The 15,912-nt window shown below is 42.4% G+C and overlaps 1 protein-coding gene across 1 annotated transcript in view; it reads left to right on the top strand.

The window, feature by feature from the left end:
• PRDM16 (PR/SET domain 16) overlaps window positions 1-15,912 on the top strand; it is a 657,978-nt gene that overhangs the window by 580,319 nt on the left and 61,747 nt on the right. Inside the window, exon 5 of the mRNA XM_069078277.1 lies at window positions 4,040-4,142. Within this exon, the coding sequence (XP_068934378.1) occupies window positions 4,040-4,142 (103 nt within the window). The remainder of the gene's footprint in view (window positions 1-4,039; window positions 4,143-15,912) is intronic.

Raw genomic sequence — 15,912 nt, 5'->3', positions numbered from 1 at the left:
AACATAGACATTGATGTAGACATTGACATAGACATAGATGTAGACATTGACATAGACATAGATGTAGACATAGACATAGATGTAGACATAGACATGATTGGGAAAGGTTAAGTGACTTGTCCAGGCCTGTGATTTTCTACTTATAAAAAACTCTTGGTGAGAAAACTCCAATAAAGATGAGAACCTGCTTGATAGCCCATCTTAAAGAGTTGCCTGGGGATACTGAAAGTTTTATTATCAGTTAACATTTCCATAGAACATTAAGGCTTGCAAAAATGCTCCAGGCATATCATCTCATCAGAGTCTCAAAACAACCCATTTTAAATATGAGGAAATTTCAGCTGAAAAATGAATCAACTTGCATGGATTTACAGAGCTAACTGGCAAATCTGAAGCCTTCAGAGGCAGGGCCTGAACCCATGTCTCCCCCTCTCTATCTGCTATGCCACACTGCTTCTGGACAGGAGATAGGCACTCATTTACCTAGACTGACTTCCTTTATTACCCATAAATTCTGGCTGCTTATTAAAATCTCCTTATTAAGGACATATTAATATTTACTTATTAATATCTCCTGTTCTAAACACTGTCAGTTCTGCCCTGTGGAATCTCTCCATGAACCCTAGCTTATGCCCACTTACAGCCCAAATAACAAAATATGCATAGTTATCACCCTGGCTTGCTGTTAGTAACTTCCCTTTTTAAAGCTGGCATCCCTGATTATATACCCTAGAAACCCAGACTGTTATGCTCATTATAGGTACAAAAAAAATATCTTAGGCAATCTCATTTGCTGAGGAACTTAATTAATCTAATGCACCATGGCTAGTCCACACAGTCAATCTCTTCCTATTTGTGACTGGCTTGGTGGATAGTTTACTTTAAATCGGCTGATGGCTATTGCCAGGGTTTCTGATGCTATATTCTTATGTATAGTAATGAGTTTCTTTCTTCTTCTTTTTTTTAAACATCTTTTTGATTGTGTTTTATGTGGGTCATGAAAACACAGGTTTCCCATTATGCTAAGGTATTGTATGAGTGGTCATTTAATAATTCTCTAAATTTATTCTGGGTGTCAGAAAAGCTTCCCCACCACAGCAAACTAGGGAGCTGAAGGGAGTGTGACTTAGGGAAAAAAGTAGTCACACTTGGGAAAGGGTGAAAATCTCACTCCAAGGTGAGATTTCTCAGGAACACATAGCCACATAGAAAGTGCCCCTCTTCCTCCCATTCCAAAATGGTCTGGCCCAATGTTACATAATCATCATTATCATTATAGGCACAGTGGTGACATGGTTAGAGACTTTCTTTAGAGTCAGGAAGACCTGAATTCAATCAGTTTCCCCATCTGTAAAATGGGGATAACAATTGTACCTACCTCCCTGGTAGTTGGAAGGATCAAATTAAATCACAAACCTTAGGGCATTACGTAAATGCTAGATATTAATAATATTCTTATTATTTCATGGATTTACAAAGTTTCCATCATGGAAAACTCTCTTCACTAATGCCAACCCAGCAATATGTTATAATTTAGAGCCTATTATTAAGTCACCTGAGGGCGTGGAGAGATTGAGTGATTTGCTGTGGGTCCCACAGCTAGTATGTTGTCAGAAGCAGGGCATGGACCCACATCTTCCTGATTCAAAGTCAGGTCCTCGAAATTCACAGAAAGGGCTAACAGAGAAATAAACACTCAAGATAGTTCTAAGGTAGACCCCCCCTTTTCTAAAGAAGCTCAAGGAGAACCGCCAAAAGCTCTCATGACCTTCCCACAGCATTCTCATTTCCTTATAGAGTTCAAGGCCCTGAGTGAAGGTGTTTTTTTAGTTCTGGGAGTCATGCACAGACCATGACAGGGAACCATAATCTTTCTCTCACCCCTTGAAAACACTCTTTTCACATAGTTGTGGGTTCAGCCTATCGCTTTGAGTGTATTCCCTGCCCCTTCATCTCCCTCAAGGACAATTCAAATGTATTGTCCTGGCTTTGACCACATGTCTTCTGGCAGGTGCTGAGGCCCAAGTGGCATTTAGACTGGGGGATTTCCAGTCATGAGGTTTGGTTGAGTGGGATATTGATTAACAGGTCTTTCCACAGTCTCTAAACTAGCAAAACCTTAATGCCCTGGGTTTCTTGTGTATAGGACCCCCAAAAGTACATGATTATTAAAACAAAAATATGCAAGGGGTGGTATTGCTGGGGCATAAATTAAGAGAAACAGTTAAGAGAAAGGGTTTGTATTCACTACATCTCATGTCCTAGAATTGGAGGGTCAAGATCATCTGGTGTTAGTCTAGCACCCCCCCCCAGGGTACAAATCACGTTATATGACATCCAACATTCCTCCCCAACACACACACACACACACACACACGAGTATGTATACAGTTGGCTTCAAGGATGCTTAGACTTGGGAGAGAGGAAGGGGTGTCTGTGTGATGAAAGCAATTATACCTGAAGTGCCAGCTTTTTAACCTGTATGCTTACAGAGCAAGTCCAGAAGTTCAGGGCATCATGCTGGGTTCACAGGGGTCCCTTTCTACTAGAATATATCCTTTATGTCCCTCAGTTTGGATAATAGGAAAGAAAATAATATTTCTTGGTCCTTAGGATCTTGGGTCAGGGCAAGGCAGCTGTAGGAAACCATCTCATGGTTTATCAGATTTTGAAATGGAAAAGAGACCTAGACATGACAAGGTTTAGTCTCCTCAATTCATAGATGAAGAAACTGTGGTTCAGAGATCGAGAACCTTGCCCAAGGCCATGCAGAGAATAAGTGGTACGGGCAGGGATTTGAATGACCATCTTCGAAATCCAATTTGTCCCTCTGATCAAGTCACCTAAGAAACTTTTAATAGCTTCTCTATTCCTATTCTCATTTCCAAGCTCTTGGAAACCTAACCATTTACAAAATTAAATGATTTTCTCAGTATTTCACTTAACCATCCTCCCCTACAATCTCATTTGTATCCAAAGAGGTTAACTTTGTCCCTTGTATGGACTTTGCACCAAAGACTTCAGTTTTTCTTTCACAAAGAGGGATTCTAAAACCACCAGTGTCTGTGGATATGATTTTTGGGGAGGTCTAAATGGTGCCTAGACATCTTTGAAAGTGACATCTCCCTTTCTGTGGGCCATCCTGGATCCTTCTTCTTCTCTGAATCTTAATAGATATTAAGGATTCCAGCATTCACTGGTTGTCAGATGCATTCAGCCATAGAACATTGGCTGTCAGAGTCTGGAAGCACCTTAGAAAGAAGAATGTCAGAGCTGGAAGGGAATCTAGACCAGAGAATGTCAGAGCTAGGAAGAAAGCTAAGGTTTGATATTGACCTTTAGTTTTTTAGTGGACAAACCCAAAACCCATTAGAAGTACAAATGAAAATCAAAGAAGAAAGAAAAGAGTGGAAAATGGAGGATATTTGGTTTCTGGCCTGATTTCTTTGAAGCTTTGGACATGTTCAGTTGGTGATTATTTTCACAATCATGTTAGGTTTTGTTTATAAACAGCCAGGTTCACCTCCAAGCCCCAAGTCACAATGACGTCAAACAAGTTCACAAAACTGAGACCAACAGCTCATGGCCATTGTCTTAATCAAAGCCCAGAAGAGTCTCCATAATCTACTCCTGCCCCACACAAACACACCCAGAATGGAAATTTGGTGTTTTCCCTTGCATCTGTTTCATTTTTAATTGCCTTTAGAAAAATATCTGGAAATGGGATAAAGTGAAAAGAGCTGGTGTATATATACACACTTACGAGTTCCTTATTTGTTCTGAGGTCCAAGTCATAATGGCATTTTTGAGTTCCTTGAAATCTACCATATTCTACAAAAAAATCCCAGCCTAAGACCTCTCAGCAGCAATTAGAAATCCAATCAAGCAGCAAACAAACCAGCCTCCTTGATTAACTTAAGGGGGGTTGGGTGCGGGGTGGTGAGAGGCAGCAGAAAATGCATAGGAGCTTAAATGTATAATAAGTGATTTTCACCAAAGAAAAGATACTTTATATGTGTCTCTGCTTTCTCCATCCTAGATTTTTTATAAAGTCATTAAGAACATTGAACCTGGAGAAGAGCTGCTGTTGTACATGAAGGAAGGGGCTTATTCACTTGGGACTATGCCACCCAATCTGGAAGGTAAGTCCTCACCCATCCTGAATCTGTTTTTTGTGCTCCCTTGCCTCTTTGCGGAAGAACCAGACAATATTCTTTATTGTAGGTACCATGGACCATTCAGGGCTTCCAGTTAACCAAAAGAACTGCATCCTGGACTTATCTGTCCTAGATTCTTTGGCTTTCCCACAGTCCATACTTGCTGGCAAGATCAACCATTCTTTAAATGGCATTTAGAAAGAAGCAATTCAAGGTTTTCTTCCTTATGTATGCATCTGAAGACAAACTTACAAATGAGAGAGGGGAGGGATGATTGGGTTGAACACTATATAAGATATTATTCTATTCCTGGAGTCCCATTTTTTTTTCTTCTTTTTTCTTCACTCACTGTTTTTAAGAAATCATCCAATGAAGTTTCTTGGCTTTGAAGTGTTTCCTCTTAGTGGACTTTGAGTCACATAGCTAACTTTCACCATCCTAAAAGAGAGAGGATTGAGCTATTATAACATGTAAAGACTTATTCCAAATCATCCCATCCTAAGCAAAATGGTGGCAGGGAAATCTCGAAAAGGGAATACTCTTAAGCTAAGAGTGTTGAAGGAAAAAAAACGCCAGAATTTGAGAGCGAGAACAGTGATTACAGATACTGAGATATTGACAATAACAATAAAAATCATCTGATAGGGACGTTCTATGGTTTTGTAGTCTTTCCTCTTGGTTCTTTTAATACTGTATTTTGCATCCTCCCCATTTACAGAATTTGTTTCTCTTTGCTTCTGAAATGGGAATTTCCCTCTCCAGTTCACCTATCATCTCTCACTATGACTATAGTAGGTTTCAGAATATGGAGAAAAGTCAAAATTTTAAACCATTTTTGACAGAATATATTTTTTCTCTTCACATTAAAAAAGTCAATTAGCTTTGGGGGTATTTTGACTCAATAAGCCAATACTCCCATTTTAAATCAGCAATAGGAAAGTGAACTCCATAATTGAGTCTAGAGGGTCAATGAATTTGTTTGGAATGTTTTAGAGGTATTTCTGGACATTGGACCAGATTGCCACTGAGGTCCTATCCAGCTTATAGATTCTGTAATGTCAGTGATTAAATCTTGTCGTGCAAACTAGACCAAACCCGTCTCCAGGGTTAATAACCCAACTGACTTTTCCCTACTAAGCAAGACCTCAAAAGCAAGCTGGAATATAGCATCTCCCATGATGAAATCTTAGACTTTATCCCCTCTCCCCCCCCCCATCCAACTTAGACTACAGAAGGAAGGAGGGAGATTTTATTTATCCTGGTTTTTTCTCCACAACCCACCAAAGTTTTATAATTAATATGCTGAACTTCATAATCCTCTAAGGAACATTACAGTTCCACATTCAAGGGCACTGAGATCCTGACAGACAGGAGGCCCATTGTCAGAATCTTAAGGAGGCCATGGGGACTAGGCAGGGGAACCTCACTTTCTCTCTTTGCCCAAGTTCCCCCCTCCTGAATGCCAGCAGGATCATGGGGCAGCCACCCACAGCTTTCAGGAAATTTCCTTCATTCCCCTTTGCTAAGTGCCCTATGCCCTTGTCAAGCAAAAAAAAAAAATACAGCAGAGGGGCAGTGTTTCGATTCTGATCCTATCTGTGCGCTTTGCTGGGGTTTGGTATTAATTAGGCAGTGGGGGAGAGAAAAAATAAATTTCTAGGACCTTGTATAGCATGGGGAAGCTCTCATTTTCCTTAAAATAAGTGTTAAAAACTGAATAGGTCTTTGATAGCACAGGGGGGAGGGAAAGGCAGACTGGAAAAGATAAATCTACTTAACTTTCGGGGCAGCAGGGCCTGACAATGGAGTTTCATTTGTGTATTGAATGTTCATTCTTGCAAAAGGTGCCAGGGGGAAAAAAAGCCCACCCCAGCCCCTGGTCCCCTCCATCTTCAGCATTAAATAACCTGTAGCTACATTTTCCTAATAAATTTTCCAACATTTGCGGGCTAATTGCTTTTGAAATATAATAGCCCAACATCAAATATTTGACTTTTTAATACTCTTTCTCCCCCCACTTTGCCTAATGTTTCTCTGCCCTCCCCAGCCTTGCCCCCCCCAGTTAAACTCTGAATTGAACAAGAAAGAAAATGCAAAAATGTTCCATACAAAGATAATTATCATAAAAATCTTTTTCTCCAAACCCCAGTTACACACATACAGCCGCCCCTTATCACTGCAGGAATTTGGAGTAGGGCTCTTGAGAGCCTTTGAGACTCAAGTCGGTCAGATTAGCATGTAGATGCCACATAATTGAGTTCCCCTTGGCTTCTCTGAAAGCCATTAGGCCCTGATTTATTTTTCTGTTACATTCCTGCTTTGTCATGAGAGTTGCTGATGGAACTTTAGATAGAGGAGTGTAAGCCCCGCAGATCTGACAAACAAGACAAGGCGTGCTGACTGCAATCAGCAGAGTTGGGGTGCGGTGGGGTGGGGTTGTGTGGGGTTGTGTGGTGTGGGGTTGTGTGGGGTGGGGTAAGGTGGAGAAAGTGTGTGTGTGTGTGTGTGTGTGTGTGAGTGCATATAGCTCTACACAAACTCCCTCTCCCAAAGGCATAGCCCATCTACAATAGGGAATTTGGGGACCTTGCCGAAAGAAGAAGTAGGCCATAGACTTCCTTGTTATATGCTCAGAAAGGAAAGAGAGTCTCTGCTCTTGGACTTGGGACATCTTGAGTGAAGTTTTTGACAAGCAAGGTTCCTCCTTTCTTTTCCCTCTGTCTGCCTGTCTCTTTGCCTCTCTGTCTCTCAGTCTCTCTCTGTCTCTGTCTCTCTCCCCTTCTTGTTCCCCCTTCTCCCTTTTATTTTTCTCTTTCTCTCTCTCCTCCTTTCTCTCCTTCCTTCCTTTCTTTCTTTCTTTCTTTCTTTCTTTCTTTCTTTCTTTCTTTCTTTCTTTCTTTCTTTCTTTCTTTCTTTCTTTCTTTTTCTTTCTCAATATCTCTCCCCTCTCCTTCCCCTCTCTTCTTTTTCTTTCTTGCTTCCCCTCCCTTCTCTTCTCCTCTTTCCCCTCCCCTCTCCTCTTATCTCCTCCCCTCTCCCATCCTCTCCTCTCTTCTCCTCTCCTCTCCTTTCTTCTTCATCTTCTTCTTCTCCTCCTCCTCCTCCTTCTCTGTCTCTGTCTGTCTGTATGTCTGTCTGTCTCTCTCTCTCTCTCTTCCCCTCCCTCCCTCCTTCCCTCTCATCCTAGAGAGATGCCTGTTGCTCAGGGTCACATGACAGGTCTTTCTTACCATGAGTTCAGTTCTCTATATATAATGCTCCCATTGCCTTATGCTCCTACATTGGTAGGAATGGGTAAATAGATACAGTGAACGACTGAATCATAGATTTAGGTGCTGAAAAGAACCTCAGAGTCCACCTCTGTCATATCTTAGCACAGAAGAAACTGGTGCCCAGAGAAGTCAAAAGCAAAGCCAAGAGAAGAACACAAATTTTCTGCCTTTCAATCTAATGAAGTGATCAACAAGCATTTATTAAGCATAAGTTACATGTGCTTAACACATACATAAGACACAGTGCTGGGTGCTAGGAATACAAAAACAAAGATGAAAGGGTCCCTGCCTTCAGAGAGCTTACATTCTATTGGGAAAACCAAGAGATAGAAATCTAACTCTCTCCCATCTTCTGCCTTCAAATCCTAAATGATGTAAAAAATTTTTAAAATCAATGGGAAAAAGTCCTTGTCCCTCAAAATATATTTACTATATAAAATATTGAATCAGTCATTTTTTCTTTCCCAAATATGAGTTAAAGGTTGTATTCTGAATAGTATTTAGTTCTTTAGAGTAAATACTAACCCAGGATTATGAGAATCCCATGCCATCTACATTTCTTTTTCATGTTCACATCTTGTCCCCTCTCTCCTCTGTATTTGTAGACTGTTCAGATGAACTCAAGGAGGGAGTAGCAAAGGAACAGGCCAGAGAAGGAAAGCCCCAGTATGCTTTCCCAAATATCTTCTTATGCATCAAAGTTGGATGGGATGGCCAATAGCATCCCTTGGAGCTCTGCGCAGAGCAGACCAATAACACCCAATGGAGTTGGGAGTGGGGGTGAGGCGGAAATGTTCATCAGGGCCATCCGTGTTGCCAATTTCATTTCACTCCAGATGCCATCCAACTGAATCAGGAAGACCCAGAAGTAAACTGAGTCCTCCACTTGGGTGGATGTAGACCACAAGGACCTCTCATCAGTTCCCTGGTTGTCCTTGTCCTTTCTGTCTTGTTTGTCCACGGCTGTCGTGTTTTATTTTATACAGAAATTGTAGGGTAAAAATGATGGGAAATGGTTGGAATTTATAACCTACACTGGATCCTGATGGGGGGTGGAGAAAGAGAGGGAAATAGGAAGGGAGGGAGGGAGGGACAGAGAAAGAGGAGACAGAGACAGACAGAGATAGAAACACAGAGAGACAAAGAGACAGAGAAACAGACATAGAGACAGAGATAGAGACAGAGACACAGAAAGAGACAGAGACAAAAAGTCGGAGATAGAGAAACAGACAGAGACAGAGAAAGAGAGGAAGAATAAATATAAATGTCTCATCTCAAAAAGATTCCAGCCCAGGATGTTGGAATAACTCCTGAGATGATCTCAAATGCTAAGCATCTTCACATAGCCCACAGGGCTGATAGCCTCTGATTCAACTGCCCAGGAAACAGTCATTGAGACAATTAGGGAGCCCAATGAGGTAGGCTGATGACAGTGAGCTGGTCAAAAACTCTCTCCTGTCTGCTTGGTTCCATTTCTTCCAGTCCCAAAGGAGCAACTTGGGCTATGCAAAAATGAATTCCCTAAAATGTAGATATGAAGAAATCATATTCATCACAGACAAGCAGCCTTGTACAATGAAGGGAAATGTATGAAACCTATAATCAGGGGTCCTGGATTAAAATCTCACCTCTGCTACTAAGTGACTTTAGGCAAATCTGTTTTCTTCTCTTTAAAAGAAGGAGATTGGACTAGATGACCTCTAAGGTACAAAAGTGCCAAATCAGTGATGCTAAGACCCATGCTGCAATCAAAATTTTAAAAACTTAAATTTAAAAAATTTTCAAAATCCAGAATTGGAATGAGGAAGAAGGGTCTGTATTAAAGTCTTTCTTGTGCTAGTTACTAATTTATGTGACTTTCAGGCAATTGCTTTTCCTCTCTGGGCCTCAGTTTCCCTTTCTGTAAAATGAGGGAGTTGGATTAAATGTCCCCTAAGGTCCTATCCAACTCTAAATCAATCATGCTATACTCTATGGACCACAATTCTGTTCTTTTATTTATTTTATTTTTAATTTATGAAAACCTCACTTTACAAAAAGAACCCTCCCTAGGAGCAGGCAAATTGAATTTTTAATCATATTTGAGATGACATGAAGAGAGTTTGATGTTTTCAGAAATCTCAGGGTGAATTATACCTGTCACACAAGCAAGCACAATCCATCACAATTTTTTTTCCTATCTGGTTTGTCTAAAATGAAGGATAGTTGAATGGCACACATTATTGCTGAGTAAAAGAAAACTTTCTTTAATATGCTTTATGAGAAAAAACCCAAACTCCCTGCCTGCTCCATGATTCTTAGTAACTCCTAGATACCCTTGCTACATTTTTTTCATAGGTCATGATTCTAGGACTGGAAGGAGAAGTAGAGATGATGTAATTCAAGCTCTTTATTACGTATATTTGAATACTAAGATACTTAGAGAAAAGAAGATACTTAAAGAAAAATGAAATGTCCAATGTCACCTGGACAGGTGGAAATTCCATATCTGTGTATTCTCCATCAAACCACACTGCTTCTCCATCAATTTAAGATTTCAGCAAAGTTGCCACTGTTTTCTAGTTCATTGTATCTTCTAAAATGACTTTATTGTTCAAGAGTGTCAAATCACAGAGACAGATGGGAGCGACTTTGGAGAATATTCGGTCCAGCCCTGAACCTTTCATTTCACAGAGGGGGAAACTGAAGGCTCAGGGATGTCCACAGGTAGTAGTAGTAATAAGGCTAGAACATGGACCTAGATCTTCAGAGTCCAAATCTATATTCTTTCTCCAACATCATGTTGCCACGCCAAGGACCTGCATTCTAGAGAGATGGAGGAGAGGCACACAAATCAGAACTGGATGAAGAATCTTGAAGGTCCCTGCCAGCTCTTCATAAGAGAAATCCAAACATAGAGTTTCTATAAAGCAGAACATCCCCTCTTTGTTGTCCAACTCATGGTTCTGTCTCCCCAGACCAGAGTTGTACTTAGCCAACCTCATTGGACAAATTAAAATGGAGGTCAGGGGAGGAGAGGCTTTGGTCCTCAAGATGCAAAGCTAAAGAGTGAGGGAAAACCTTGGCTACTGCTTCATGGGAGTGGGAGGGGGATAGAGACCCCAGGACGCTGTGAGGCAGCTGCTGGGAACAGAACCAAGCCATCTGGTCCCTTTGTGTCTAATGAATTTCATGGCAACTAAGTGCTAAGTTCAATTGTTTCCACTTATATAGGTGGAAGAGACCTTAAAGGCACCCTCTTTTAATAGACGAAGAAACTGAGGCACAGTTTGTGATTTGCCCAGAGTCATGTAACTATTAATTGTCTAGAGCAGAATTTGAATTAAGGTCTTCCTGACTCCAAAGACAAGTCAAATAAAGTCAAGTTAAGGCATCCTCAACTCCTCACTCTCATTCATCCTACACATCCAGTCTATTGCCACATCTTGTCATTTCAACCTTCACAGCACCTCTGGTATCCATCCCTTTCTCTCCACTCACATAGCCACAACACTTATCTAGATCCTCATAATTCTGACCTGGACCATCCCAACAGCCTCCTAACTGGTCACCCAGATTCAGGTCTCACCTCATTTCAATCCATCCTCTACTCAGCTTCCAGTGTTTTTTTAATAATAATAATAGCTAACATGTATATGGCCCCTACTATGCGCCAGGTACTATGTACTAAGTGCTTTGCAATTATCATCTCATTTGATCCTCACTATAACCCTGAGAGAGGGAGGTGCTATTAAGATCCCCTTCTCCTAAAGTGAGGGATGGTCTAACCATGCAATATCAGAGAGCCCAAGCCCTCCAAATTAAATACAAACTCCTTTGTTTGACATTTAAAGTCCTTTCCTTCCTTCCCACTCTCCCCTCCCCCAAACACATGCACAGTCTAGAATACAGTCTCATTGACCTTCTTACAATCCTTCACACCCAGAACTCCATCTCCCCGTCTTTGCATTGGCCATCCCCCGTGCCCAGAATGCTCCCCCTCCTCACCTCTGCCTCTTAATTTCCCTGGCTTCTTTCAAGAATCAGCTGAAAACCTACCTACTAGAGGAGGTAGACTTCCTGGATGCCCATCTGCAAGTCCCTTCCCTTCTGAGATCGCCTTCCATTCATTCTGTATGTATTTATTTACATTATCTCCCTTCTCCCATTAGAATGTACACTCATTGAATTCAGAGACTAAGTTTTGGCCTTTCTTTGTAACCTCAGCATTTAGCACAGATTAGAAACATTTAAGGAATGCTTGATGATTGACTAATGCACTGTCCACTACACCGTGCTGAAGCAGGACAGGGCTGTCCATAATTTCTCGACGTTAGTACCTTGTAACAGAACTTCAGCCACTTTGTTCCAGTTACATCTCTACCCCCTAAGAGCATCAAGCAGAAAACTAAACCCCCATGTTGTGGAGAATGGCACAGAATCCCATGGGAATGTTTGCCTTTTCAATAGACTTTGATTAGAGTGTCACTTCCTCAATGGTCCAGCCTTCATTGGGTGGGCATTTCAGTCCCAGATATTGAGACATAGAATCTCGCTGAAAAGGGGCATTAAAGGGTATTTAGTCTAAAGCACGAAAGCAGATGCTATCCCCCCCAAAATAGGGTTATTTAACCCCAAAAGTCAAGGGGATGAAAGGGGAAGGAAACAAAGGAGGTCCCTTTGCCCTCAACTTTGAACAAGGCAGACTAGATGCTCTTCCCCAACTCTGCCAGTCATTCTATATGAGTCCTTCCCTTTTATGAGCCTGAGCTCCCCCTCTGTAAAATGGTGGTGCTGATATTTGTAGGAAAGGTAGCTACCATTTCAAGGTTTGGAAAACACTTTGCATACAATGAGGTACAATGGCCAGGGAGCAGGATTTGGAGCCAGAGGGGCTGGGTCCCAACCCTGTTTCTGCATGTACTTTCTATGTGCCTGGCTGGTAGATCACTTAAGCATTGCTCTGACTGTGGTCACTCCTTTGCTCAGCAAACTTCCGTAGCTCCCTACTATCTCTGGGATGGAATGCAAACTTCTCTGGAAGGGAAAACCCTTCACAACCTAGCTCTAAACTTTCTCATTTTTTCTCACACATGACCCTCTCATCTTCTTCCTCTCTATCTTCACATAGGCTGCTTCTGGAAGCCTCCCCAGTTCACTTAATGGTTCAATTAAACACCAACTCTAAGCCTTCTAGAAGTTAATGTCCCCTGCCCCTTCCCCACCAAAAACCCAACAAAACTTGTACCTCCCATGTTGTGGGGGACCAAAGCATCTGACTATTTCTAATTTGCCTTTGAATCTCCAGTGCCTAACACAGTGCCAGGAGCACAGCAGGCAGCTTAATAAATGCTTGTTGATAAATGGATTCATCATTCTGTGCCTCAGTTTCCTTATCTGTAAAATATAGGGTTTGAACTAGATGAGCACTATGGTCCCTTTGAGTACTAAATTTATGATCCTGTGATCACATGAGTCTTAAAACAGCACTGTGAGGTAGGACCTGTCATTATCCACAGCTAAGAGGCATAGAGGATAGAGAAATGCACTTGCAGTTAGGAAGACATAGATTCTAATCCTGCCCTGGAAGGTTTGGAAAGGGGTCACACACTTGCTATCTGTGTGACCCTGGGCAAGTCCCTTAACCCTTTGAGCCTCTGTTTCCTCATCTGTAAAATAGGGATAAAAATGGCACCTACTTCCTAAAGCACTTTGCAGGCCTTCAAGTTTGCAAACACAAAGTTGTGTAAATGAAAGTTGTTTTATTTTACTTTTAGAACCTTAAAGCAACCCTGTGACATAGGAGCAATTATTATCACCAGCAGGTTTCCATAGTGCATAAAACTTGGTATTAGGAGCCTAGGAGTCAATCCTACCTCAGACATTTACTCTGCAAGTCCATTAACCTCTCTGATCCTCCATTTCCCCAACTGTAAAGTGGGAATATTTGACAATGAGGCAGCATGGACCAGAGTTTAGATTGTTATGGTTCATCCTTCACTCTCGAAGAGCACCAATGACATCAGGAGAGTGATGCCTTGACTCAAAAGGATTTTTGTAAAGGCTAATTGAGATAATGTGTATAAAGAATTTTGCAATCCCTGAAGTGCTATGTGAATATTTTTGTTGTTGTTCTGTCATTTCAGCTGTGTTATAATTTGGGGTTTTCTTGGCAAAGATGCTGGAATGGTTGGCCATTTCCTTTTCCAGCTCATTTGACAAATGGGGAAACTGAGGCAAACAGGGTGGAGGGACTTCCCCAGAGTTATAAAGTTAGTAGGGTCTGAAGTGGGACAGCTAGTTCATATAAATGTCAGCTATCATTATTTGGCAGATAAGGAAACTGAGGCACAGAGGAAGCCCATGGCTAATACATACTCTTGGTGCCTACTTGAGGGGGTTGCTTCAGGCTCCAAGGAGATGATATCTAGAAAGTATTTTGCAAACCTTCAGGAAACTTTATAAATATCCATTCTTTTTATCCTCCAGAATCCAGTCCCGTTTGGGTTGCATTTCCCAGTCCCATCCCCAAATGCTCATTGCCAGCCTCCAAGACAATGCCTGGGACACATCAGCACAAACAAAAAACTTCAAAACAGAAATCTACCCCCACCCCACCCCAACCCCGCCAAAATGAATAACCCTAGGTCCCAGTCTTTGGTTCCCAGCAGCTGGGGCTATAAGAAAGTGGAATTGAAGAATGGATTTCCAGCACAGGGGTGTGGGATGGGGGTCTTGGGCTGGGAGGAGGCCAGAACCCCAGTTCAATGGAAGGAAGGCCTCTCTTTCTAGAGCAGTCTGCCGGCCAGGCTGCCGGGCTGGAGGCGCTGCGGATGGGCCCAGGCCCCCTGGCAGAAGTCACTCTGCTGGAAAATTTACAGCTCTATGTCGATTGTTTGGTTTGGCACGGGGCTCAGGATGCTGCCTTGTAAATGTAATAATAGCTGCCCCCTTTTTAATTTGTTTGACCTTGGTGACAATAATTTATTATATGCATTAGATCGCTGTTGGGTTTTTTCTTTCTTTTTTTTTTTTTAATTCCCAAACAAAGTGCTTGGCTTGGTTTTTCTCTCCATGTTCCCTGGCCATGGGTTTGCTGCCGTTGGAGGCAGGAGGGAGGGAGAGCTGAAAAGACCCAGACATCTTTCAGCCTGTGTTTGAAAAGCAATGAAGGAGACTTCCTTTCACACTTATCAGGCTTCCCTCTCAGGCTGCTGGCCTGCCTGCCTGGCTGCTGAAGGGGACGCTGAGCTTGAAAGGATCTCGTCTGGGGAGCAGCATAAACCACAAGGGTCCTTGGGGCGTCAGGAGGACCATGGGAGCAGAGATTTGGATTTGGAAGGGACCTCAGAGGTCACTGAGGCCAGCCCGCTCATTTGACAGATGAGGTTACACACACAACACACACAGACACACAACACACAGACACACACAACACAACACAGACACACAACACACACAACACACACTCACACACAACACACACAACACACTCACACACAACACAACACACACAGACACACACACAATTGACCCAGCTCTAGAAACCAGGTGCTCTGGCTAATGTGCCCTTTCCATGAGGTGGCATCGCCCAGATCTTTGATTGTTATTGTTCGTCCTCCATTCCCAAAGGGGACAAATGAATGACATCAGAAGAGTGATATCTTGACCTGCAAGAGAATCGGATTGGAGCACGGCAGGGCCACTCCAAGTGGTCAGCCTCGCTTTGTCCTCCACAGTCCAGTGGCAGGACAAACATCAAGATGACTCGTGGTGGCCCCTCCTGTGCCAGACCAGTAAAGAGTAGGGTAGAGAACTTAGGCTGCATCAGTATGTATTGGTTCGCTCCCTCACTAGAAGGCTTGCAGGATGGAGTAAAGGGAATTCTTAGTCAGATGTGGGCTGAATTCAATGGCCACTGAGCTCCCTTCTAGCTCAGAGGTTCAGCATCTATAGAGAACTGGAACTCAACAAACATTTATTACATACCTACAGTGTGCTAGGCAGAATGATGTCATGTATAGACAACTGGCCTGAGATCCAGGAACACCTCAACTCAGATCCTGCCTCGGTCACCCATTGGCTGAATGACCCTGGGCAAACTGATTAATCTCTCTGGGCACCAACAGTTCTCTAAGATTGAAGGTTTCAGAACAGGCAGTAAGTATCTCAGTAAAGGAAGTTTCCTCACCAATCAAATCAAAAAACCAGTTCCCTCCTCCCTTCTCACTCCCCACAAAAAGTGCTAATTTTGGGACCCCAAAGACAAAGAAAGAAGCATTGCCTGACCTCAGAGGCCTTCTGTTCTACTGTTCCAATCCTCTTCTTTTTAGAGAGAATGAAACTGAGATGTAGGGAGAGCATGGCCAAGTATCGCACCAAGATGCTTGGAATTGGGGCTTAAGAGACAGAGAGAGAGAGACAGAGACAGAGACAGACAGAGAGACAGAGAGAGACAGAGACAGAGACAGAGAGAGAGAGACAGAGAGAGAGACAGAGAGAGA

The sequence above is a fragment of the Petaurus breviceps genome, unplaced genomic scaffold (assembly GCF_028583685.1).
Source record: "Petaurus breviceps papuanus isolate PSGF00001 unplaced genomic scaffold, PetGlider_PUasm1.0 91041, whole genome shotgun sequence".
Lineage (NCBI taxonomy): Eukaryota > Metazoa > Chordata > Mammalia > Diprotodontia > Petauridae > Petaurus > Petaurus breviceps.
The sequence above is the reverse complement of the archived record's forward strand: the minus strand, read 5'-3'. Positions and strand labels throughout refer to the sequence as shown.